At 41.4% G+C, this 27,500-nt stretch overlaps 1 protein-coding gene across 13 annotated transcripts in view; it reads left to right on the top strand.

Moving 5' to 3' along the window:
- Nucleotides 1-27,500, top strand: part of FOXP2 (forkhead box P2) — a 256,701-nt gene that overhangs the window by 223,568 nt on the left and 5,633 nt on the right. For all 13 annotated transcript variants that reach the window (XM_066634058.1, XM_066634057.1, XM_066634055.1 and 10 more), the window contains 2 exons: nucleotides 11-80; nucleotides 799-962. In XM_066634058.1, coding sequence (XP_066490155.1) covers nucleotides 11-80; nucleotides 799-962 — 234 coding nt within the window. The remainder of the gene's footprint in view (nucleotides 1-10; nucleotides 81-798; nucleotides 963-27,500) is intronic.

Genomic DNA, 27,500 nt, shown 5'->3' with positions numbered 1-27,500 from the left:
TTATTTTCAGAAGTCCGACGTTAGTGAAAAATATACCCACCAGCTTAGGCTATGGAGCGGCTCTCAATGCAAGCTTACAGGTAAAAATTGCCTTGTTCATGTTGGGAGTCCTGTTGTGGGCATTGCTTAATAGGTGGGTTTAATCACCCAAGAAAGTTGTATTACCTAGTACTGCAAGAAGTACTAGTTCTCATTCTCATTACTTTTGATGTGAAGAAGCAAGAAGGACACCCTGTGGCAAAATCTGGAACACTCAGTTTTGCTGCAAATGCTAGATTGATAGAAGCTTTTGCAAATGCATCTAGATATGCATTAATATTTATCCAAGCTGTCATGAATGATTTCACATCATAGTGTTGGGGAACATGGTGCTCATGGCAAAAACTTTAAAGTTTAATTATAAGATATAATTTTTATGCAGAAGAGGCAAATGTCAGGACTCCTTTATTTTGAGTTAATTTCTGGTCATTTTTTTTTATCATACCGCTTCTGCCTGCGTTTCAGAAGAACTGTACACTGCATGTTAGGACTCCAGGTTGAGGGTTTAAGTGCACTTTGGAGTTAGAACTGGTTTGAAAGGAGAATGTCAATGTCACAGCATATTTGAAAGCTCACCCAGTGAGGCAAGAAGATATGGGCTTTGTCGAGAGTCAAGATGTGAAACAAACTGTACAAAGATGTTTCAAGTCATCATTTGAGCCTGTTTACATGTATGTACACATCTGTACGTATTGAAGCCACTTCTGAGGATTAAAAAAAAAAACACTAAGAATTCTGCACCATCTTTTGTTTTCCTAGGCTGCACTGGCAGAGAGTAGTTTACCTTTGCTTAGTAACCCCGGATTGATAAATAACACATCGAGTGGCTTACTGCAGGCAGTCCACGAAGACCTCAACGGTTCGCTGGATCACATCGACAGCAATGGCAACAGCAGTCCGGGCTGTTCTCCTCAGCCTCACATGTAAGTGCAGTTTGTGGGGAAGGGGGAATCAGTGTACAACACCACCCTTGTGAACCATGAAACAGCTGCTTCAGTGCCTGCGCTGAATGCCACATGTACTTCCCATATACTCCATGGTGACGTGGCGATGGTCAGAGCATGCAGCAGGAATTGCCTATGTGCCTTTTTTTTCTCATGCTGAAAAGAATCAGAATCTCTTTCACTTATGGATCTCTGGTTTGTGACTATCAGCTGTAGCCTTCCCCATGTAGGGCCCAACTTTCTAGCACTGAAACAGCTGTACCCATAGGGCGTGCGCTACATCATGTGGTGGTGGGGCAATCATGGAGGCCTCCTCAAGGTAAGGGAACATTTGTTCCTTAAATTCAGGGCTGCATTGCGGCTGCATCAGCGCTGGGAAGCTGGATAGGATTGGGCCCCAGTTTCTCCAAGTTAAATGAGATTTACGTGTGCATAAATCTTCACAGAACATTCTTGAAAAACGACACTAATACAATTGTGGTGTGTATTGACACTTTGCTATTCATAATGTGGGTATTTACTGTGCTTATGGTCATCATTCTATGAATATTCAGTTCAGCTAATTCTTTCTGTCATACATACGGATCCCTAAACCTGGTTTCGTCTGTTTAGATCACACAGCAAGCGCAGTCCAGTTAGAATTAGTAGAAATTTATCCAGACTTACAAGTCCTTAATGCCTTTATGGACTGTCACAGAGATACTGCCCATTTATATAACCATAAAATGCAAAGTTTAACTGTTACCCAGAGTTTACACAGAAGCTAGTAAAGTGTAACTTTTTTGCCTGTCTTATAAATCAGTGTAATTACATATTCAACTTTAATTACTGGTGCGACTGTATTGGCAAGGTTTATATGTTATATTTTATGCAAGACTACGATTCCTATTAATATTTAGCAGCTAACTATATCATTAATTACTCTAAAATCTTTCTCCTACCATCTTTTTAATGCAGCTCAGAGAGTGGCAGTATTAAAAATTGATGTATTGTGGATTTCAGAAATGTGTATGAAGCCCGCGAAATGCCTGGCCTTAATCGGGGGTGTCAAATGTGGCCGCTACTTGTTTAGTAAATACTAAAACACGTACCTTGGAGGTATCGCTTCCCAGGTTATTTATATAATAATTAGAGATGTGACAGTTAAGTAGACATAGATATAAGCTTGCTAGGAGGATTCTTTTTAATGCACAATTATGTCCTTGGTTAATGATAGTGTTGTTGTAGTTAAAGTGTTGTATCCAGTCTGCCTTTATTATTTAATTTTCTCTTTCATATTTTCCGTATTTATTATACATGTAATGGAAGCTGGAGTAGTAATTGCAAGTAAAGCATGGTCATTTTTTTTCCTGGTACATTATCAGCAGAGTGCATTGTGACTTTAGTTTATACTTGTTGAGATTTCCAGGTGTATCTCTTTCTGTTTTATTTCTGTTGCAAGACCAGTAAATAATGTTAAATGGTAAATATCTTATGATCACAGATATATTTGTTTAAGCACAAGCCTATATACATCTATATATACATCTGTATAGATCTCTCTCTCTCTCTCTCTCTCTCTCTCTCTCTCTCTCTCTCTCTCTCTAGATAGATAGATAGATAGATAGATAGATAGATAGATAGATAGATAGATAGACAGACAGACAGACAGACAGACAGACAGACAGACATCTATATATACAAGGACATCTGTGAGAGGGATCCGAAGGCCTTAGGAATGGACCTCAACAGGTGGGAAACCCTGGCCGCTGAACGGCCCGCTTGGAGGCAGGCTGTGCAGCATGGCCTTTCCCAGTTTGAAGAGACACTTGGCCAACAGACTGAGGCAAAAAGGCAAAGAAGGAAGGCCCATAGCCAGGGAGACAGACCAGGGACAGACTGCACTTGCTCCCAGTGTGGAAGGGATTGTCACTCCCGAATCGGCCTTTTCAGCCACACTAGACACTATGCCAGAACCACCATTCAGAGCGCGATACCATAGTCTTTCGAGACTGAAGGTTGCCAACTGATATACATCTAACCCACTGCATTTAGTGGGGCTTACCCCCAGGAAAGTGTGTATACGATTGAAGCCTTAGGGCCAGTCCTATCCAACTTTCCAGCACTGATGCAGCCATGCTAAGAGGGTATATGCTGTATCCTGAAGTGGGGAGGCAGCCATGGAGGCCTCCTCAAGGTAAGGAACATTTGGTCCCTTACTTCGGGGCTGCATTGTGGCTGCATCAGTGCTGGAAAGTTGGATAGGATTGGGCCCTTAGTAACTTTACTTGCTGTTTATTGCACTACTTTGGGGAAGGGGGGTTGGAACCCTGCATACATGTACATGCACACTGTTGAGTGACAATGTTATTGTGCTTTCATGAGTTCCAAGCCATTTACTTTTTTCAAAATGGAAAAATTTGTCTTTTGGAAGTGTCTTTAGATGTATTAAATAATACAAAAGAAGTAATAAAAGTTGAAGTAGAAAGAACATGAACATAAGCTCTGGAGAGCAGCAGTACTCTAAAACAAGTAAAGTGAGCTATCAGACAAAAGTTTTTATATCCTGTGCTGTCTGCTATCAACCATGCATTGGGTAGCTTGAGGCCTTTTACTTTTAGCAGTTCTCCTGAGTATGCTAATGCTCTCGTCTGTCTAAAATGCCAAGACAATAAAACTTGAAAGAGCAAACAAGAGTTAGATCATGTGTATTAAAAACAGCTATTTCACAGACATGAATGACATTTGCTATTTAAAGTTGTTTGGTAACAGAGGAGAAATTCTTTACCCTCCCCCCTTCTCTAAGTGTGTGCACGTGTGTAAGTGTGCTGAGCACTGCATCCCGATTGTACATGGTATACATCATATGTACCATGTCCAGACAGCATGCATTGCTCCACTGATTGTGTAGCAAGATTTCAGCATACTGCAAAGTGTGTGACTAACAGCCCAATCCTATCCTGTGCTGGAACAGGCTGGCCTGTGCTGTATCCAGCACAGGGTTTGGAGTGGATCCCATGCAACTCAAAGTAAGAAGATTTATTTCCCCTTACCCTGTGTCGTGTGGCAGTCACCTAAATGGGGCTAGTCAGATCCATGGCAGCACAATTTTTAGTGCAGATCTGAGCAGCCTGGTGTAACATCAGGCTGCTCAAGAGGGGGGTTAGGATTTAGCCTAAGTGCCAGAGGCCAGTCCCTCCCACCCTGAAACACCCCCCTTTTCACCCTCCCCTTCTCTCTGCGCCAGCCTCCCTCCCTCACTTACTTACCAGGTCAAGTGCTGGATATGGCCTCTGGGAGCCAGTGCACATCTGTGTGCTGGCTCAATCAGCTCTCAAGTCGTCACAGACATGCCTTATGGTACATATGCGATATTTTCGGCTGGTGCAAGGTTACCTGTGCCAGCCCAAAGAGTGCTCTGAAAGCTTACTATAGATTACATCAGTGGTTTTCGACTGGTAGCTCCCTTGACCTACTGGGCCAATGGCTGTGGCTCCCCATTAGGGCTACAATCCTATACATTGTATAGGATGGTTTTTCATGAGGATTCTGTGGCTCCCCTGACTGACTTGTGGCTCCCCAGGGAGCCATGACTCAGTTTGGGAACCACCAGATTACACCAAGAATGTCAGTACAGGAAATGAACAGCTATTTGAAAGGAGCAATGAAAGTTAATATGAGGATGACATGATATGAGGGTCCTAAGACTTGCTGTGCCAGTTCTGTCTCCACCAGGTTCATGGGGACTGTCATCCAAAAGCCTTCGTGAGCATCAGCAGTGGTGGGGAGCTGGACAACTGTGCTGGCAACTGCTATCTTTCGCCCATGTTACCAAAGTAGTGCAGGAGCTGCTATTCCCACATGACTCTGGTAATACCCCTAGAGCATAATCACATAGGTTGGGTGAATTGACACAGTTCCTTCCCACACTGGTGCATGCTCTGTGCCAAAGAATACAACCTGTAGACCTGAAATGAAAAATTGGCTACGGTAATATTACTGATGATAACACTCTTTGAGATATTATTGTCTAAGCTTTGAAGTATAATGGTTTGTGTGGCATTGGATGATGGTCCTTGTGAATTGGCAGCAGTGTCAGAAATTGACCTTCCTGTTCCTATGTCCACACAATTGGGAAGAACACAGTTCTTCACACAGTTGGGAAGAACTACTAAAAAATGTTATTTGGTAGTCTTGACTATTATTTTTAGTATGCTCCATCTGTATGTAGTATTTGGCTTGCCTTCCATTGCCTAAGGTGTATCAATTTGCACAAAGTACAAATTAGTTATCCCTTAAAAAAAAATAATCTGCTGTTACCTTTTGTCAACATTAATGTCTTGAAAAGATAATTATGGCAAAACAACATGACTGTTAAATGTCCTAAGAATTCATGATGGCTGTGCCAAGCAAGCATATAAAGTTCATCTATAAAAGCAAGTTCCATCAAAAAGACTACTTCCAATCCAATCCCCCTTGGATGGGCCCGATCCAATTCCCCTTAAGGGCAGGCAGAGCATGTGTTCTGCTGGCACTAGCCATCTCAAAAGTGCCACAAAGCACTTTGCAATAGTGTGCAAGTTAGTAGAAGACTGGAGCCTGGAATGACAGAGTAAGGAGTAGCACCCACTAGAGCAGGTAAGCTCCACTCTGAGCAGCACAGTGGGTGGGATGGGCAGGAAGAGGGGTGTAACGGGGCAGGGGACGATGGGGGCAGGAGTGAGCAGATTGGGCCCAGGAGGAGGGCAGGATTGGTGATGCAGGCCAACCCAGATCAACTCATACTTCCTCCAGCTACGTAGCTAGTGCAGGTCCAAGTTGACCCATTGCACAGGCTGGGATAAGAGAACAAATGTCCCCTTACCCCGAGGAGTTTTCTGCCTGGGGACAAGGCAAGCAGACAAATGTCCCCTTACCCCAAGGAGGTTTTCTGCCTGCTAAACTCCCTTGCCGGATGTAACGTACCCTGTGCCAGTGACATTGCATCAGCACAGAGAAATTTAGGTAGGATTCGGCTGTTAGCTATGTTCTTCATTACATAAAACCCTATTCATATTTGGTACTTAATCATGAATCTCATTCTGGCTGAATAAGCCTACTAGGTTCTCTGTGTAAATTGCATATGCAGACAGACAGTGGTCAAGGCTCCATATGATCTTGGGTTTCTTTGTGTCTTCATACTCGTTATCTTTGCCTTCCATTTTATTTTCAGACTCAAATCTCCTTGCTTTTCTGACACAAATGTTTCCATATATTCACTTTCTCCAGTGACGCCCACTTAAAATGAAGTGAAAGCTCAGCAGTGAAGCTGCCACCTTTGGGATCCTAGTGATGTAATTTGATAGGCTGTGGCTTTTCTAGAAAGAAAATAAGCCTTTCTGTGTGCACATTGTACCCTTGCATGTCTAGACAGGTACTTGCTCAATAACATTTTACTTGTGTATAACAAAACCCTCTGTGGCTTTTCAAAAACAGAAAAGGCTGAGTGGGAGTACAAGAGGATGATGAGGCGATGGCGGTGTTTTGAAGCACAGAAGCATTCTGAAATTAGAGTCACAGGGCTGGCTCACACGTGTATGTTATATTACTTGATGGCTGCAGCATCAAATGCTCTGGCTATCACATGTCCAACATTATAAAGCATTCCATTTGGGGGCAAGTGGCATCTTGCCTCCGGGGTTTTCTGGGTAATATGATTGTCTGGATCTGTTTTTAGTCCAGCTTCTGCCCTGGTTTGGGAACTGAGAGAGCCTTTGTCGCCACAGTGGATGATCTGCGCTAGGAACTGACTGCATCTCTGTTGGTTCTGCTGGACCTCTGTACAACTTTTGACAACCTTCTGGACTTCTCGGCTCAGGTGGGGCTAGAAGCCACTATTTTGTGGTGGTTCCAAATTTGCCTGGAGGGTTGGTTCCAGAAGGTGGTGCTGGAGGATTACTGCTTGGCACTATGACCTTTGGCTTATGGTATCCCTCAGAGTTCTGTCTTGTCCCTCATTCTGTACAACAGTGACATGCAACCTCTGATGACACACAGCTTTGCCTCCCTTCCATCTCAACCCAAAGAACCCATTAAAGTAAAGTGGTCAGCAGTGAACTTGTGGTAGCTTAGGCATACAAGGCTGCTCTTGATCATTAGGAATTTAGTCTGTTTAGAGAATATCACATTCCCTTGAGATTTCAACTTCCCAGGTTCAAATCCTTCTAGCCTCAGCTTTGCTTCTAGAGATCAGGAGAGCTTCTGCCTAGGTTCTGCTGTATCAGGTAACAGGTATCTTACTGTTTTTATATGGCTCATGGCAGTTTTTATAGTTTTCTATGTTTATTGTTTCTACCTTATCACCTGTCTTCTGCTTGTCAAATTTTTTGTATTTTTTTTTAAACTGTATTGGGTTTTTGTTTTTTAATTATGGTTGTGAACTGTTGGCACACTTGTATTAGGGATATAAGTAGTTTTAAATAAAAGTAATAAATAAACTCATCAAGTTATGAGAGATCAAGTGATAGATATGTGAATAATCTCTAGGACAGCGATTTAACCTGTGTGCCATGGCGTTTTGGTGTGCCATGAAAGGTCTGCAGGTGTGCTGTGGAATTTTGAAGCACAGCAGTTGAAAATTGCTGAAAAAATCTTCTGGGTTCTGCAGTTCTGTTTTTAGGGCAACTGTCTATATAGTAATGAATTATCTGCCCCTCTTCCCCTGCCGGCACTGCCTCACAATTCATACTACAGACAGTTGCCCTTGAAACAGCCTTCCTGGAAGCTGGAAGTGACAACACAAGAGGCAAAGGTAATTTAGCTTAGTGTACTGTGAGTAGAAAAGGTTTAGAACTTTAGGTGATCAGGGCTTTGCCCTGGAGAAAGTGAATTTTTCTTCCTCACCATTACTATCAGGCAGGGACTTTAATATTTTCTAAACCACTTTAAAAGAAAATAAAAATCAACACAGAAAAGAACTGTACACTGTTCATTGAAGGTGTTTCCTCATAGCCATCCCAGTGCATTGTTTATCCTTGTGCAACATTCTTGTGCTCTCCAATATTTCCAAAGTGAGCAATTCATTAAAATCATGTCTGTCTGACGATATAAGGCACATTTGCAGAGGTGATATTTAGGTGAGACCAGGAGTTAGCAAAAAATGTGCTGGGGAAGAAAGAAATAGGTATGGAAACTACCGCAGACACCCGCCTATAAGTCGGCCCCACAGATAAGTCAAGGACAGGTTTTGAGCCAACAATCATGGAATTTTCTATGACCCTCAGATAAGTCAGGGGTTAAACTTAGGGGGTGTCTGACTATAGTTTTGTTTGATTTTACTCGAGGCCAGATCCTGAAAAATAGCCCACCACTAATTGTTACCTAAGAACTGTAGTCTCTATTAAAAACATAGTAAAAGATCATAAGACACATTTTTATTCTTTTTAAATTCTGGTCTTCATCACCTTTTTGTAAGCACTATCAGAGTAAGTGCACTGTAAACAACATACCAGTAAAACAGTGGTTCCCAACCTGGTATTCATGTACTCCCAGGGACACTCAACAGGACCTTTAGGGGTACTTGAAAAAGAATGGAATAATGGTAGAAAAAGGCAGATCATGCTCCAGAATGCCTTGCAAGACAGGAATGCAAGGACCAGCAAGACAGGAAGGGAGGTAGCTAGTTGGTTGTGAAAGCCCCACCAATAGCTAGTTTTTGGTCATCAATTCATGTATGAACTGGTGATTGAAAACCAGCACAGTAAAAAAGCTGAAACTTAATATGGAAAGTGATCAATCACCCAGAATTTCTCAGCACACTTCTGGTGCAAAACAGTGCAAAGGCAGAGTCTTCTGTTCTTCAAACAGATAAAAAGAGAAAATACTGTGATGAATACATGAAGTCTGGGCTTTCATATAGAGGAGATGAGAGCTTGTATTATTAATTACAAACATTTTGCTAATATGAAGGGTACAATTTATGGAAATGGGCTGCCAAGGGATATGCAAGTGAAAAAGATTGGGAACCATTGCAGGAGAACCAGGAATAAAATCCACCTTTAAGGTGTCTGGTATGTTAAGCCAGCAGCTCTACGTACAACATACAACCCATAACTGGGAGTGTGCAATTCAATTCACAGCAGAGAGATGCTGCTGCATATATTTGCAACCCTTTTTACTCAGAAGTAGACCCACTGCTTTCCCTGGGTATTATTCTTAAGTAAGGGTGCATTGAATTGTAGCCTGCTTCAGATGGAAAGGAGGATCCCATCCTGGTGTTTCAAAAAACAGACCTGCTTTGCAAGCATTTTCAAAGCAGAACCAGGCTGCAGCAGAAGGAAGAACAAAACGTTAACAAATTGCTGCTAAGGAACTGTGCCTGCCTGCTGCTTGATAAACTTGGCATCTGTCTGCCCTTGAGAAATGAAACTTTTCAAAGTTGAAAGGCTTTGCCCTCTGATTGACCTGGAGATAAGGTGAAATGATATAATTGGAGCTAGATTACTTGGCAAAAATTTCACGTACTATAGGCGAGTATCTACGGTAATCTAAAATATGAATCTGTGCAAGCTCAGTCTGTATTTCCTCCTCCAATTCTGCACTTTGCACGAAAGGGGAGTGTTGGCAGGGCATAGCCGATCCTTTGTGCTCTGCTTTCATTCCCAGCCCCTCTTCTTCTTTACCTTTCCAACTTTTACCCAGCCTAGATTTTCTTTATCTGTCGTTGTCTTCTTTGCAGTTTGATCTGCATAAACATCAAACTTCTTATGTTTTCATACTTTTTTTTATTCTTTAAATTTTATTTCCAAAGGCAAGTGTGATTATTCTGCTCGAAGGTCTGTTTGAGGTGCTTCGGTTTGAAACTGGTCCATTGTCAGAACGCTCCCATTTCTGATTATTCCAGTCCCCTACTGTTATGCTTTCACACCACTTACAGTAGGTTACCTCTCATTCAGTTTCAAGCCCTTTCATTTCCTTGTGTTTTTAAACTTCATAATGTCCCTGTCCCCTCGTCTTTGCATTTTTGTATTTCTACTTTTTTGTCCCATCTCATGATACTTCTGAATTTACCTTGGAGGCTTCTCTGATGCAAGTTTCTTGTTCGCTAAGTGAGGTTTGGTGTTGGATATTGTAAAATAAATCAAACACTTAGAGCGGCACCAAGCTTTGGGAGAATGATTGAGAATCATTTAATTGAGTCAATAATGATACCAGCGCGCCAGCATTTGTAAAATAGCTCATGCATCAGCACCATTTAATCTTATTATTGTAACATATTAAGGCAGGTTGAGAATGTTGTATCGCAGCCTTTAATTTTGTCAACCTTTAAAAGGCTGGAAAAATAATTGAAAATACTATCCCACTGTGTGCTGTGTTTATTTGCTCTCTTGCTGATATTCAGTGAGAAGATGGAAAATTGTTACTTACAGAATTCATGAGATGCGGAAGTTTTATCTGACCTTTTGTATCATCAGATTCAAACGCAGACTGTCTGAATGGACATTTCAGGTTTTAGAGCCCCACCTGGCATTTCAAATTGACAAGCAAGTTAAGCAAAAGAGAGCAAAATTCCACCTTGCTTGTTGCATTTGAATCTTTACTATTTGTACTGAAGTAATGGGCCATGTGAAAAGAAGCTTTTGGAAATGTATGTGTGCCTGGGCAGCTCTTAACACGTTGGTACAAATAGTTTAGGGCAGAGGAAAAATGTGCAAGCCACATTATCTTCCTCTCTTCCCACTCATCTCTTTCCCCTGCTTCCCACTAGTCTTTCCCCTACTCCCCACTAGTAGCAGCGTCTTTCCCCTGCTCCCCACTAGTAGAGCCTCTTTCCCCTGCTCCCCCAAAACAACATTTTTCTTGTTCTCCTCTACATTCGCTTTGTATTGTTTCACTTCACAGTTCAGATCTAGCCTCTTGTATTTCTGCTTCCCTGCTCATCAGCTCCCTGATCTTTCTAGCCTTGTATGCTGTTGAGCTCAGCAGCCACTGCAGCCCTTTATCATTTCCTCTTTAGTTGTTTAAATGTTACATGCCTTTGATCGAACAGTTGATGTTCCCTTTTTTATATAATATTCTAACCCCCATTTGTTGCACTTTCACAATTCTTTCTCTTTCCTCTTAACAAAAAGATCACTCCAGAGATAGAGTGCCTGCAGCTGTCTTATGCTGAAAAGTGTCATATCCCCGTAGTATGGATTGTGGAAGTTTGCAGGATCCGTTGGGGTTTTTCCAGGATCTATATAGAAGCCAAATGCATGGATGCTTTGTTGAAAACTTTATGCCATCCTCTTTTGAATTCTCAACAATTGGATATGTTTGTAGAGGCAGATTAATAATTCTTGGACCCTTGGGCCATATACACACACAGACACACACCCCAGCTCAGATGCTAATTGCTTGAATTTTAACTAATATAGTTAAGTCTGTAACTATATATGACTAAAAAGAAAAAAAATTGTCTTACAAACTGAAAGGCACCATCCCAGTCTGAATTTTGCAGCCTAACCAACAGAACAAAAAGCCCACATAGGCTCAGATTGATAGACCAGCACCGGGAAGCTTACAGGGAGAAAAGAGTCACATCATGGTGTTCATAAATATATGGAGGCCATGGCTATTTCATATGCTGAAAGTCATCCATTGATCATGGCAAGATCAGGTCACAACTTGTAAGTGTAAATGGGCCATCACAAATACAGCGCCATACACAGAACTTTTGTAGTTTGAAGCAAAATATTTTTCAGTGTGATTCGTTTCAGTCATGCTGGTCATCAAGAGCTGGTTCAGTGCTCATGTGCATCAGATGATGACTTGAAACACCAAATGATTGCTCACATATAAGAACATATGAGTAGCCCTGCAGGATCAGGCCAAAAGTTCATCTTGTCCAATTCCTGTTTCTCACATTGGCCTACCAGATGCCTTGGGGAGCCCACAGGACAAAAAGATACCCACATCCTCCAAGTCCCTTGCATCTGGCATCCAGAAACAGCCTACTTCTAAAACAAGGAGGTTGCATATACCCATCATGGCTTGTAACCTGTGATGGACCTTTCCTCCAGAAATCTGTCCAGTCCCCTTTTAAAGGCATCTAGGCTTGACACCATCACCACATCCTGTGGCAAGGAGTTCCACAGATTAATTACACCCTGGGCAAAGAAAATTTTTCTTTTGTCTGTTCTAACTTTCCCAACACTCCATTTTGAGTGAATGAGTTCAAATTTACAGAGCTAACATGGCAGTGAGCACCTTTATATTTCCTCACATCACATAGTACATTTCAATGGAGTGTAGATTCATTCAAGTCCTGTGTAGAGATGTTCTGTAACTATGGACATGATCTGTGGCCATATGCTGACAAGCCCCTTGACAGCAGTGCACCAATGCCCCACCTCCTGTTCACCTCAATTACAACATTCATCTGTATAGACAAACACACTACTCAGAGAGAGGTCCTGTACTTGTAGAATGAGTCCGGTACCCCTGATTGTGAGGAGGATCTCTCCCTAAGTATTGCTTTGTCTGTGACATGCAAACACTAATGTGGAAGGAGAAGGTTTCAGAGTGCCATCACAGTGAGCTTCCTGCCATGCTTTCAAACACTCTGTAACTGTGGGCAGTTTCTGAATAGGATTCAAGTGTAGAGAAATCAAGAGAAGGTAGTGCTTCTGTGATTGCTGAAACAACAAGGAATGGGAAATTTATAATAGTTTGATGTGCAAGGAATGAATGATGTAGAAGTGCATGGGGAAGGAAGGGGGAATGATGAAATTGAATATACTAGGGAGACCCAAAAATTTTGTACAATGGAAGATGAAATCAAAAGTGTGTTGTGAAGTGGGTGTTTGTGGGGGGGGGGGGGGAGAAGAGGAAGAGAGAGAAGCCCTGTGCAGATATTCGTTCTCTGTGAAGTGGGAATGTATGATGGGGTTCCATGGAATCATATACAGTAGCCCCACCCCTGCTGATGATGCACCAATTAACTCTGCCCCACTGGCTGTTCTCTTGGTCATTCTGCATTTGTTTGCAGAGTGGTAGGGCAAAATGGCACATCTTCAACAGGGGTCTATGCAAGCTACTGTGCTTGTACCTGAGGAGTTCCTCATGCATAGCTGAAGAGAGCTACCAGTATTTCTCAAGGTTTTGCTGTCCCACTTCACATGGTCCACCTATTCGAAGCACCACCGGAAGTTACTGGTGATGATAGCATCACCAGTTACTTCCAGGTTGGGAGGCCAGATGAGACATCACAAACACCAGTAAGAGGCTCAGGGTGGACAAGAGAGCTTTTTCGAGTGCATAAAATCATGCTTTGGCGCTCTACCCACTGAGCTGAGCCTCCTTCTTCTGTTTGTTGTGTCGCGTTCCTGGTCTCGCTGCCGGGGGCAGGTGTCCAGAGGTCCTGTGAGTACCACCAAGACACCACCTCAAGTACCACTGCTGGTACCCATACCGCTGGTTGAGAAACTGGTTGAGAAACAGACTTTTGCATTGGGTTTTTTTTTCTAGTCAGTTGAGACTGGATATTTCTGTAGATTTCTGTGTTTGAGCTGGTTTGTGGAGTCATTTAATATGCCATAAGATAGCACCGTCTAATAGGGATTCAACCTACTTTTAAAGGTTTATTTTGTTTGTTTATCCAGATTCCTATGGAGGAATTCAGAACAGTTTAATGTATCTACGTTCATTGGACAAAAATCAGCTCACATAGCTTTCAGCGCAGATTCCAAAAAACTAGATATTTATCTACTGGTGTTGATTTGGCTGGAATTGTAGTGCCTTTATAGATTTTAAGAAAAGAAACTCACATGATATACATCTAATATCAACATTGAAACTTCGCTCATGTAATCCATGAGTATTGTTGGTTTTTTACATGTTATAGTGCCAACCTTTGAAGAACTGACTAAACTTTCCTGTTACAGCCTCATGCTATTCTGTGTGACCCCCATTTATACGTTTAACACAAAATAATGATTTATGTTGAATTTCTAATGCTTTGTATACAATTCAGAGATGTTGATTTCAACAATATTCTTTTTTGTATCATCAAAACATTTTTAGTTATCTTAAATTATGTGTTTTTATCTATTTTATTGCCTAATAAGGTGGTTCCCAAACTTTTTTATCTGGTGGCTCACTAGACCATTGGCCATGACTCCATATTTGGGCTACAATCCTATACATTGTATACAGTGGTGAGTTTTTTACAAGGATTTGATGGCTCCCCAGGGAGCCACAGCTTAAAGTTTGGGAACCACTGGCCTAATGCATTGTAATACATGTCATACATTGTAATACATGTCATATCATACAACTACTTAACATAAATTGTGGCTAAACTATTAATGCTATTCCAAAAATTGTTATGCTTTTAATAGCCAAATTTAAATTTTAAATTTAAATAGATAAGTAGATAAATAATAAATAATAAATAAATAAAATAAATATATATAATAATATATATAATATATAATATATACATAATATATTATATATATAATATAATAATATATATAATAAAAATAATATAAATATATATTATTATAAATAATAAATAAGTAGATAAATAGATAACACACTCTTTTAAATGCCAAATTAATGCTATGCAAAAATTAATGCTATGCTAACATTTTTAAAATCTTTGCACCAAAATTAATAGACACATCAAAATATTCAGATAAACATGAAATTGTTCAAATTTTGTTACATGGTATAGTTCTGGCTATGTATTGTGTTACAAAATGAGCCAATCAGTGGTAAGCTGCATTTGACTCTTGAACTTCTATATTCACACTTAAGCTCATCTTTTATTTCTAGTTTCACATCTTTGCTAGGCTTTATTTCTCTCATCATACAGAAAAAATTCCAGTATTGGTTCACTATCCACAGTTCCATAGGGTTTTTGATGAATGCACAAAGGTCCAGTCATGGAGGCCAACATTTTCACTTTTATGAGTTGAAGAATGTTCCTCATACATCATAGCTTCTGCTAAATGGGCAAAGAGGCACCTTTTAATATGCCGTCCTCTTATATTTAGCAGGGGTGGGGGAGACCAACTGTCCCTCTTTGCCCCAGCATGCTGTGATTTCCAGTGGCTGTTGCTGGTATCTCTTCTCTGACTCTTTTTAGACTGTGAGCCCTTTGGGGACCAGGAATCATTGATTTATTTATTTTGCTGTGTAACTTTGTGAACTACTTTTTGCTGAAAAATAGTATATAATGATACTTAATATATAATGAATTTAATAATGAGTTCATCAAGGGGAATCCAGGGACACTTTGCTGTTTTCATGACTTGAGTCCAAGTCATCCAACCCACGGCCCATCCCTGACACTGTTGCACACATGGAACTTCATACACGCAAGGAATTATTCATGATCTTCAGGCATAGATCATTTCACAACTCAGAGATCCAAATGTGTAGTTCAGCCCTGATTTAAGATATTTGGATAATTTGTCTATTTTTGAAATATACTGCAAAATAAAAACAAATGGAAAAAGTAACTTTTAGACCTTGGCTACAAACATTTCATTATATCTTGCTGCAGTAAGGCAACGATAAAGACATTTTTATGCTTTACAGTGTGTTTTGTACCACAGTTTTTATTAAACAATGTTTTAACAAATGCCTCCCCAGTCTGGAATAGTTGCCAACAAAATTACTGTGTACCTTGCTGTTCACATCTAAATCTTTTCATACATTCAGAAAACTTTTGATATAGAGAATTTTCTGTTTAGAAAAGTAGCTGAAATTGACTGACTGGTGTTACTTTAATGCTACAATCCTAGGCACACTTATCTGGGAGAGAGCCTTATTGAACAGAGTGGGGTTTACTTTTGAGTAAACATGCTTAGAACTATGCTGCATGATGATGTCATGATCATCCTGAAAGCAAGTTTACATTTGAGTAGATTATTTCCTGCCCCCACTTTTAGTGCACCAGCTCTTGCCAATGTGCTGACCTCCTGTTGCGTCTTTGATGCCTTGTCTATCTGCCCTACAGTTCAATCTGTCAATAACCAATGTGCTCTTACTTAATCCTGTGCTTCTTGGAAACACCTTTTCTGAGCCCTGATGATTATCTACTAATAGGTCATTTACTATTAACCTAGAGCACTTGGCTTCCATGCTTTTGAGCTCCTTGGAATTCTACCATATAAGTTATTACTTTAGTATTTATCACTAACACATTGGTACAGGGTTGTTGCAAATTGTACTAAGGTACTGTTTATGAAGCTCTATGGAATAGTTCCTAAAAGTGCTGTACAAATTATGTGAAAGAATGAAAGTGATTTGCATGTTCAGTTATGTGTTTTCTTTATTCCTGAGGTCTTCAACCTTTTTCATGCTACAACCCCAATAAACAAATAGAATATGAAACTGGGGACCCACTTCCTCCCAGGACCCAATCTGTCCCCTACTCCCATTTGCCCCACTTCCCCTATGTCTTTACAACAACCCTGTGAGTAGCAGCCAGAGCAAGACTGGCGGGGCAAGACAGAAAGTAGAGGCTGTGCAGAATTATATCAAGAATTCAATTTTGATAAGGCAATTCCCTTATTGGTTTGGATCCCAGCCCTCTCTTGCACAGCCTTTGAAAGGTTGCCACGACCCCCCTAGTGAGGTTTTGCGACCCATTGGGGTCACAACCCACAGGCTGAAGAACATTCCTTAATTCATTGGCCTCTCTGTTGTTTCTTTTCATTTGCTGTGTCTCAAACATTGAGTCATTGTGTCTCAACATTGTGTCTCAAACATTGTCTATATCTATATATCTATATATCTTAGATATAGATATAGATATCTATCTATTTCAGATATATATAGATATCTATCTATTTCAGATAGATAGATAGATAGATAGATAGATAGATAGATAGATAGATAGATAGATAGATAGATAGATAGATAGATAGATAGAAATGTTTCAGGTATCAGTGGTGGATTGCAGTAGGCAATCCATTGCTTTAGCTGCTTTAAATACTGTTTTCTAAATTCGTAGGACTTCGCCTTAACCTGTCCTTCCACATGTGCATCATGTGTTTTATTTCCTGTGAACATGCATCATATGTGCATTATGTACATTATGTGAATGTGCATCATATGTTTTATTTCCTGTTAACTTGCACTGGAATTCCATCCCAGTCTCCACCATAGTTTATCACTGTAGCTTTTCTTTCTTTTGCTCGTGCCATCTGCGATGTTGCCCTGTGTCTGCTTACAGCCGGATTGATACTGTGCACTAATGACTACAACCCTTTTTCAGTGTCGTTCTCAATCTCACTTCCACCAGGCAAAGCATACTTTATATCGACACGAGATCATTTCAAGGATATTTTGGTTTTCCTGCAATCCCATTAACCCTCTTTGGTTTTTCTGTTTAATCCCTGGTAATCTACAAGGCATCCGACTCTTGCAGGTTTCCTGCTTCTCTTAAAAGAATTTCAGGTTATCTTTCTTCTTCCTCTGTTTTCTACCATGTTCAAAGCTGCACACAGGCCCCTTTCTGATTCATCCCCCCAGAGTAAAGAACAAAACATGACCTCTTTTAATATGAAAATTGAACATTTCATGACCTTTGTCCAACTACCAAATTAACTATATTGGAAATCTGCAGGGTATTTATATAAACCAAACTGGAAAATGCATTCTCTTCAGTGACAGTATTTTAGACTGCTAGCTATCTAGCAGGTTTTGAGATGGAAATTGCTAACTTCCACTGGTATCCCTATTCATAAGTACCAAGTCTAAATATTACCTGCTGTATTCCAAACACATCAAATCTTGAGAATAAAGGTCAAGTAGTATATTCCATCTCTTGGGACACGTAGACTTTAGTTGCCTTTTTCATCCTCCATTCTTCTGTATCAGCCCATATCATGGCTTCTGTCTCGCTGTTTTCTTTATGGTCATACAATTCCTTCAGTTCAAACAGTCAGTGAAGGCAAATTTCACGCTAGCAGTTCTTGTTTACACAACAGATGCACGTCACCACTGTTCAAGCTAACCCTTTCAACCAACTTTAAGACTCAAGCCTTCGGCCGAAGCAGTTACAGCACTCTAGATTCGAAATTGTCAGCATTGTTATCAATTCCTCATGTCATTTTACAGAAAAGAAGGAGCCCAAAACACTCATGGACCTTCTCGCTATGGCCAGCAATGGGAAGTGCAGGTGGGCCCACCATATCCATTGATCTGGTATTCATGGTTTCAATTATCCATGTATATGTCCCTCCCCTCACACCCATAAAGTCTTACCAGTAAGTGTTTCTTGCTTTGAACAGGTCTCTATAAACATTCAGGTTTTAACACAAAAAGAACAGGCATACGGCAGCCTGAACAACTGGCAAAAATAGACCTAATGGTAAACGGGAAGCCATTAACTTTTTGCTTCTTGTTTAGCATTCGGTCTATTTCATCAATTATTCAGGCTGCTGGCAGCCTGTTCACACTATATGTTTGAGTTAAACAATGGTAAGACTTTAAAAAACATTAATGGGTAAATGAGGGGGCACTATTAATACAGTCATCCTGCATATCCATGGTTTCTATATCCATGGGGGGTCCCTGGAATGGATCCCCCATGGATACGGGGACATGCCTGTATGTGTCTTACACAGAGGGTTCAGGGCCACATAATTAATAAGATTAACATAAATGAATTAACATCCTCTCAATCCTAAGAAGTCATTAGTTTGTATGTTAGTCATTGCGGTCCAGCAAGAGAAATCTGTGTATGGAAGAAAATTTTCATGCATGTTATCGGTATCAATGTACCTTTGCAGCCACCAGCTCTAGTCCTGGATGCAGCTGGATTGGGACCAAGTGGCCCTGGTTGAGTAACATGCTATGCTCCTTTTTTTCTTAAATCCCAGAAGAAAGAGAGTTTTGATACACATTCAGGGAGTATCTGTAATAACTGAACAGTCAAAAAATCTGCTTCTTATTTCATATCCTGTGGTATCAATCAGAAAGGAAGCATAAACAGTGGTTTTCTTAGCTCAATTGGTGAGCTTGGGGAATCATATGTAATGGAGGCCTATTGTATTCCCTGTATATACTTGTAGATAGATTTGCATTCAGAGAATTCCAAGGGTTTTGAAGACCTACAGAAACAAAGTGTTTTATTTGGGTATTCTCCCCTACCCTGAAGGCACAGATGGTTTGAAAACTCAAAACATCAAAATTTAACCTGAAAATATAAACTGCAGAATACTAACATAAAAATCTCACACACTTCTTAAAAATCAACGTATCTGCTAGATGTTCTCCTGCCACCTATTGTATGCACCCATTTTATTTTATTCTAAATAAAAACCTACAGTAGGGCCATTGGATTGGCAGAAATAATTCATTGATACAAGGAACGCATTCAACTCTAGACCACCTGTAAGGTCTCTTGAAAAGATTACAAAAGTAGTACCAATACTTTGCACTGTTTAGTATTCCAGCACTTCTGTGTATACAGGTTGTGCCTCATTATCCATTCTGGAACCCACAGTGGAGTTAAAAAAATCAGTGGATCTCAAATCAGCAGAAAAATAACTTTAAAGACCCACATCCAGGTTTCTTGTTCCTCCAATGTTGACCCAGTATATCTCAAACTGTGGGTCGGGACCCACTAGGTGGGTCACTGATCAATTTCATTTCAATGTGCATTTTATTTTTAATGTATTAGACTTGATGCTACCACGGTATGTGACAGGGCCTAGGAGAGGGGGGTAAAGGGGTGTAAATTTGTACCCAGGCCCAGGGTCAGAAAGGGGGTGCAGGAGCCAAAGGAGGGGGCCCAGAAATTTCCTGGGATCTTACATTTTTCAATCTTACCCAGACTCACTGGCCATGCAGAATGCTGGGGGCATTTCCATGGGCACATGGCAGCAACTACTGCCACAAGGCCGAGGAATGCATACATTCCTTAACAGCATCACATCTGGGAGGAAACTGATCTGCTACAGTAGCTTTTTGGTTTGTGGATCTTCTCACCATGAAGGAGTGTAGAGGAGCTCAGCAACATAGCTGTGGGACTGCAGCTGCTGCAGAAGTCCGTTTTGGTGTACATATGACACTCTCAATTGTAGTGTGAGCCTGAATACAATGATACTCATCTCCTGCAATGATTTTCTATATTTGAAAGATTTTAGAGAGACTTAGGAGTGTGTTTGGTTTTCAGTATTACTGCATCTAGCTGCCAACACCAGGCAGGCAGGTAGACCTGAGCTCTGTATTGGAAAGACTGGTAGATCTAGTCTCCAAAGACTATTCCAACTGTTGCCACTTTCCCCCTGCCTGTTTTTCCCCCTTTCTGCCCACCCCCATTGCCACCCCTACTCTGTTTCACCCACTCCGTCTTTGGGAAGGGGCCCAAAAGAAACTTTGTACCCCCTGATAAAATTCCTCTCAGAGGCCCTGGTATGTGACTGCATTTGGGAAAATGTTACATATCTGTACATTTAACAGGTTAAACACCAGGGCTGGAAAGTTGTAAAGGATTTGGCCCCGAGTCAGAGGTGTACAGGTTGAGCCTCATTATTCGCACGGGTTCCATTCCAAGCACTCATCTGGATAGCAAAAAACGCACTATAGCAAATCAATTTTAAAAACACAGTTTCTTTGGTCCAGTGATTTAAAAACAGCCTTGCTGACCTTTGTGATGTTAAGATAAAGTCATTAAGACACAATCTAACAATCAGTCTCTCTCAAGGTGCTTAGAAATGGTTTACTCTGACCCCTCCCTTCACCAATGCAAATATCTTTCTTTCAAGTGCTCAGGGGGAAGGGAGGGGTCGCCTGGAGAGAGAAGGATAGATGGATTTTCAGCCAGCTGCCCTCTCTATGTCTCATTAAGGAGGCTATTGTTAAAAGACTGTTCAGATTTTTAAACTGATTTTAAAGGGATGCATTTTTCCCCTTCTCCGGGGATCAGCACATTCCTTCTCATTTGTAGTGGCCATTCATGTTGAGTCAAATCTGTGTATAAAAAATCCGTGTATAAATAGGCTGGACCTGTAATTGTTTAGGAAATCTAGACTTTGAGTCATGGATTGTCAGTCTGCTCTGGAATGTGTTGAACTCCCCTTGAAGGAGCAGGCTCAGAGCTTGAAAGTAATTCTGGGCCCAGTTTTACATCTGGATGCCCAGATGATCTCAGTGCTTTTGCTTTGGTTAGACTGACAGCTACATCACCTATGGCTTTTCCATACACTGGTTGCATCTAACATGCTATACATGAGGCTGCCCTTGAAGAATGTTTAGAAATTCAAGTTGTGCTGAATGCTGCTACAAAACTGCTGAGTCACTCATGGGGTGTGCAGAACATAATGCTTTCATGCTCAGTTGAAGCTGCTGGTTTCAACATTTAAAAACCTAAGCAGCTTGGAAGCAGGGTGTTTGAAAGACCATCTCCCCCCACGTGAACCTGCCCATCCCCTGAGATCTTCAGGGAGGGTCCTTTTGCCTGTTCTGTTACCATCAGAAATACATGTGGTGGCAACCCATGAGAGGGCCTTAATGAATGGATTGTGGTATTCCTCCCTCAGGAAGTGGGTTTAGCACCCTTACTAATTAAGTTGTGGTACCACTGAAGGTGCAATCCTAAACTTTGCTGGAACAAACAAGCTAGCTAGCCTGCCCAGTATCTAGCGCAGGGTAGGAGCAGGTTTGGGCACAACTCAGAGTAAAGAGATTTATATCCCCTTACGCTGTGTCGCACACCAGCCTGCCCTCTGAGCCTTCTCGGATCTGAGCGGTCCATGTAATGCTGATTGGGCAGGGACTGGGGATTATGATCTGACCTAGGTCTCCCAGGCTGATCCCACTCCCTCCTATGCCCAATCTGCCTCCCTAATTGGAAGGGAGGAGAAAGCATGATATAAATGATGATGATGATAAATAAATAAATAAATAAATAAATAAAGAAAGAAAGAAAGAAAGAAAGAAAGAAAGAAAGAAAGCTGCAACCTGGCATATAGTATAAAGGGGGGTGACTTCAAGAACTCTGAGAAATTGCAGTGTGCCGTATAGAATCAGGTGATCTCTCCAGTACTTTAGAACTAAAAGCAAAAATAGCCACCCTTTTTTTCAAGGTGAGTTTCTCCTAATAAATGTTCTTCAGAATACACCAAGGAAAATAACCAAAATAATAAAGGTTTTGCTGCTTCACCCAGCAGGAAAAGTAAGAAGGGCTTTGCGTTGTTTTAATTTCTATTTATAGAAATTAGGTAGAAGCAGTAATCTAGATAGACTGACCTGTTTTTTAAGAAGGACTTTTACTCTTCTGTATTACTTAACCATTTGTCATTTGAAAAAACAGTTTAAATTAACCTCAAATGAGACTATTCCAAATCTGCTCTAATGCATCTGATATACATACCTTGTATATTAGAACATAATAGAGTGTCTTCTTCTATAAAGTGATCTGTCTAGAAACCTCTGCAGAAAATGATCTATTTATAATTAAGAATATTGCATCGTCCCCTTTCTTGCTGGTGACACCAGCTCAGCAGTATTTAATTAAAGCCTCGTGTTCTTGAGATATATAAGTTCTTGTTGTTTTCATGTCAGCAACTGAACACAGAGGATACATGTGCAAGTGTTTCAATGTGAAATATGCATATGTTGAACATTTATTCCCTTTTCATTTTGGCTGTGAGGTCCTGGAGTGCCCAGTTGCAGGAATACATCCTACCTGTTAGTGCCCCATCATAGGGGGGCCTAGCACAGTGATTTTTCAACCAGTGTGCCATGGCTCATTGGTGAGCCACAAAAGCTCCACAGGTGTGCCATGGGAGTTTGGAGCACAGTGGTTGAAAATCACTGAAAAGCTCTTCCAAGTTCTGCAGCTCTGTTTCTAGTGCAGCCATCTGTAGTAACAAATTTTCTGTCCCTCTTCCATTGGAGCTGACAAAGGTACAGGCAATACCCTTACCTCAGACAGTTACCCTAGAAACAGAGCTGCTGGAATTGGTCTCCACTACTCTTGCTACCACTGCCCCGGTTCAGATATGATCCAGCCTGATGGGCCTTCTGATGTCCAGCCCTACTTTTATACATGGCTGAGCAAATTATGTACAGTGTACCGCAGTGATTTTCTACCAGTGTGCCAAAACACATTAGTGTGTCATTAGGGGGTGGCCTTTTCAGCCACACTAGACGCTGTTCCAGAACCACCATTCAGAGCACGATACCATAGTCTTTGGAGACTGAAGGTTGCCAACATGTAGGGGGTGTGAGCCCCTGGCTGGCAGTGCAATGTGCCTTGTCAATTGTCCAAAAACCGATGGTGCACCTTGACAATTTTAACACCTTCTCAGTGTGCCATGAGATGAAAAAAAGAAGTTGAAAATCATGGATGTACAGAATCTGGCATGGCGTTAGGCTTTGGGAGAATAAAATCTCCCATCAAGAATTTGAGAAGTTCTGTGAAGAATCACATGAATTGCCTACCTGAATGATGAGCCACTGCATAGGGCTTCAACCAGGACTTCCAATGGTTAGGGAGTAAGGGCTCTCTGTCTTGAATGTGTCCCATCTTTCTCCATAGCTTGTAGCCTCTGCTGAATACTCAGGCCAAACCAGAACATCTCAGCATTCCAGTCCACGAACATGGGAATTTTGTGTAATTTGAATGATTAAATGTAATGTGCTGGGATGGTGATTTATCATGGCCACTCAGTGTGCTTCCATGGGATGCTGCAGTTGATGCCTTGTTACGGGATAGTGGTTTGGAAAATTCATCCATCCTTTGATTTAACGTGATGCCAGGCATGTAGAACAAACATAACAACATCAGGTGTCCTGCTTAAATCAGGGCCCTCTGAGCCCTACTTTTGTTGCCGTGTATATGTTGCCCAGGTGTACACCATGTTAGTGCTGCACATGCATAAGAACATAAGAACATGTGTGCTGCCCACACATAAGATAAGAACAGTCCCACTGGATCAGGCCATAGGCCCATCTAGTCCAGCTTCCTGTATCTCGCAGCAGCCCACCAAATGCCCCAGGGAGCACACCAGATAACAAGAGACCTGCATCCTGGTGTCCTCCCTTGCATCTGACATATACACCTCCCTTGCATCTTGCACACACCGAAACCAGCAACCTCATGTAAACCAGATACTGGCCTCATGTCATCCCAGACGGGTTAGTAGCTTTGCTCACCCCACATCACTTTTTAACTGAGTAAACAATCTCTCAAGCCGTCAGGCAAAGAACAGAATTCAGCGGATTCCTTGTGCCACAGATTGTACAGCTGCAATCCTATGCATACTAACCTAGGATTCGGTCCAATTAGATTCAGTGGGGCTTACTTATGAGCAGACTTACATAGACTTGTATTGCAAGATGTGTCTCTAGATTCATGTCTGTTTCACTTCTGAATAGCTAGGTACACCTACATTTTATATCAATTTTTGTTCGGCAAAATAGATTTGGGGCTGTGTCTCCCTCTTCCCCCCCCCCCCAGTTCAGGTTGTCTGAGTTATCACATTGTTGGATTTTCAGGGCTTCTTACCTCTGTATATGAATGTATATGTGGCAGGCAGTGCCAGCACCTGGGTCAGAGAGCTATTGAAACTGTCACGACTTTGCATAGATGCTGGAGTCTTGACACTCTGGCTATCTCATTTGTCCTCTCCTAATGAATTTTGACTCTCATCTGCTATGTTTTTTACTTAAGTTTTGCCAATGGTAGCTTTCAGAATTTCCTGCATGTTGTTTGAAAAGCATGGACCGAATCCTGACGAGGGCATCTTCATGCTTCGTGATACAAATAATGCATAGAACCCCTTGCTGAACTGTATTGTTGATGAAATAAGATGCACTCAGGTGTCAAAAACCAATACACTGTGAAATGCTGTTAGGCCTGGTTTCAGTAACATGGTTATTAATGGTATGCTAGGAGCATATGACATTACTGGGGATCAAAGGCTTCTTCAGAGTTCATATTTCTGTATGGAGCAGAACAAGGCATGTAAGTGCCCTTCCCCTTTCTGTGCTTGCAGAGCCGACTGTTTTACAGCAGGGGTCAGTGACAGCTGAGAACCAGTATGACTGGTAGGTTAACTCTGCCCTCATTTCACATGGGTTTGCGAAGCTTGCATTTGTTCAACTTCCTTGGGGAGAGAAATATTGCCTTGGAAATATTGCTGGAAATATTGTATCCAGAGCTGGAGCCTTTTGCTCAAAAGAAGACAGGAAGAGGAAGACAATGTAGCTCTTCTGACACTTCCATGGTTCGTTCTTCTCTGTCCCTCCCCGTTGGGTCAAGGTGCTCAAGCATGTGCTGATGACCAGGATTTCCTAATTGAAGTTCATTATCTGGATGCACTTCAGTGTGGCTTCTGGCTGGGGTTTGGGGCAGAAACACCTTTGGTTGCCATAGTTGATTACCTATGTTGGGAAATGCACAAGGGAATGCATCGTTGTTGGTGCTGCTGGACCTCAGTGGCTTTAAGTAACATCAGCCATGATGGTTGATGGTACTTCCTTTGGAATGTCTAGCAAGAATGGGATTTGGGGGCCATTTTGGGGTGATATCAGTGTTTCTCAAACTGTGGGTCAAGCCAATTTCAGGTTTGTCTCCATTGATTTCAATATTTTTAATATATTAGACTTGATGCTACCATGGTATGTGACTGCATCTGGGGAAATGTTACAGACCTGTACTACTACTACTACTACTACATTATTATTATTATTATTATTATTATTATTATTATTATTATTATTATTATTATTATTCCGCCTTTCAACAAAAAGTTCACAAAGCAGTTTACAAAGTCAGATAACTAAATGGCTCCCTGTCCAAAAAGGGCTTACAATCTAAAAGATGCAAAAGAACACCAGCAGAAAAGACACTGCTGGGGTGAGGAGGGCCAGTTACTCTCCCCCTGCTAAATTAAAGAGAAACACCCACTTGAAAAAGGGCCTCTTACCCAGTTAGCAGGCATACTTTTAACAGGCTGCTATGTAGATGCTTTTAACAATGATAGTCAGTGGGACTTACTCCTGGGTAAATGCGGGTAGGATTGCAGTCTAGTATTGTTAAAAAATTTCCTGCTTGATGACGTCACTTCTGGTGGGAGCCAACAGATTCTCATTCTAAAAAATGGGAATGTGCTAAATGTGTGATCTGATCTATATGATATTGCTGAGATGGTTTATCAGGGAATTGGGATTAGGATTCCATTTCATGCTGGAGAGATTATGGATGTCCTGAGCAGCTGTTTGGAGTCCCTGATGGGCTGGATGCAGACTAACATGCTAAAATTATATCCAAACAACAAAGAGGTGTTGTTATTAATCAGGACATGTGTGACCCACTTTATGATTTTCCATTCTGTTCTGGATGGGGTGCACTCTACTTGAAGACTCAGGTGCACAGTTTGGGAGTGCTCTTGTACCCACCATGCTCGTGGTTGGCCAGGTGATGCTTATGACCTGGAGCACATTTACCTAGCTTAGGCTGGTACTCCAATTGTGTCGTTTCTTGGATCAGTCAGATCTGGCTAGGATAGTCCAAACATTGGTTATATCAAGGCTGGGTTACTATAACATGCTTTAAATGGGGCTACCCTTGAAGACCACTTGAAAACTTCAGCTAGTGCAGAATGCAGCTGTACAAGTTCTGATTGGTGTCAGCTAATTTGACAGTGTCTGCACTGGTATGTCAGCCTCACCAGTTGCCAGAAGGCTTCCAGGTGCAATTCATAGTGATGGTTGTTGCAACTTAGGACCAAGATATCTGGAGGTCTGCCTCCCTCTGTATCAAAGGTGCACTCTGTCACCACAGAAAACTCAGTTGGCAGTGATGCAAGGAAGGGACTTCTCAGTGGTGGCACGATATATGTGGCACCAAACTCCCTGCCCTTAGAGATCAGAATGGCTCTCCCATTCCAATGGCAGCTGAAGACCCACTTATTATCTGTAGCCTTTAATTTGGTTTGCTTTAGTTTTTATGTCACAAGGTTGATGATTACTTTTGCCTCTTCTCCTCCAATATTACGTTACTGCTACAGTGCTTCGCTGTTATTGGTTTTCTAGTTTTAAGTTGTTTTCACTGGTGTTTTTAGATTATTGTGAACTGCCTTGTGTGTCTCCCTGTTGGGAGAGAAAGAGTAGGGTTAAAATATTTTAAGTAAAATACAGGTGGGCCCCCTGTATCTGCAGATCTGGCATTTGCAGTTTCACTTATCTGCAGATCCTGGAACCTCCTGAGCACCCATTACAAGTACCTTTGTTTTACTGTAGTAGCACTTGCAGTGGGGTTGCTTCTTGCTTAACATTCTTGCTTAATTGAAGAACCAAACATGCTGGCTACCAGCCTGCTAGAAGCAGTTCCTGCTTCCTGTTAGTCTTTCTGTAGCATGCAGCAAGAAGCACCTGCACTGCAAGTGCTTCTACAACAAAACAAAGATACTTGTAAAGGGTGTGCGGGCAGGTGCAGGGGGCCATTTATAGACCATTCCCCCATATCTGCAGTTTTCTTATCTTCTGGGGGGAAGGAGCATTGATCTAAACCTGATTTTCTTATGTTAAGGCCACTGACGGTGT

Source organism: Tiliqua scincoides, chromosome 7 (assembly GCF_035046505.1).
Source record: "Tiliqua scincoides isolate rTilSci1 chromosome 7, rTilSci1.hap2, whole genome shotgun sequence".
In the NCBI taxonomy this organism is placed as follows: Eukaryota; Metazoa; Chordata; class Lepidosauria; order Squamata; family Scincidae; genus Tiliqua; species Tiliqua scincoides.
Note: the sequence above shows the minus strand (reverse complement) of the source record. Positions and strands in the feature narration are given on the sequence as shown.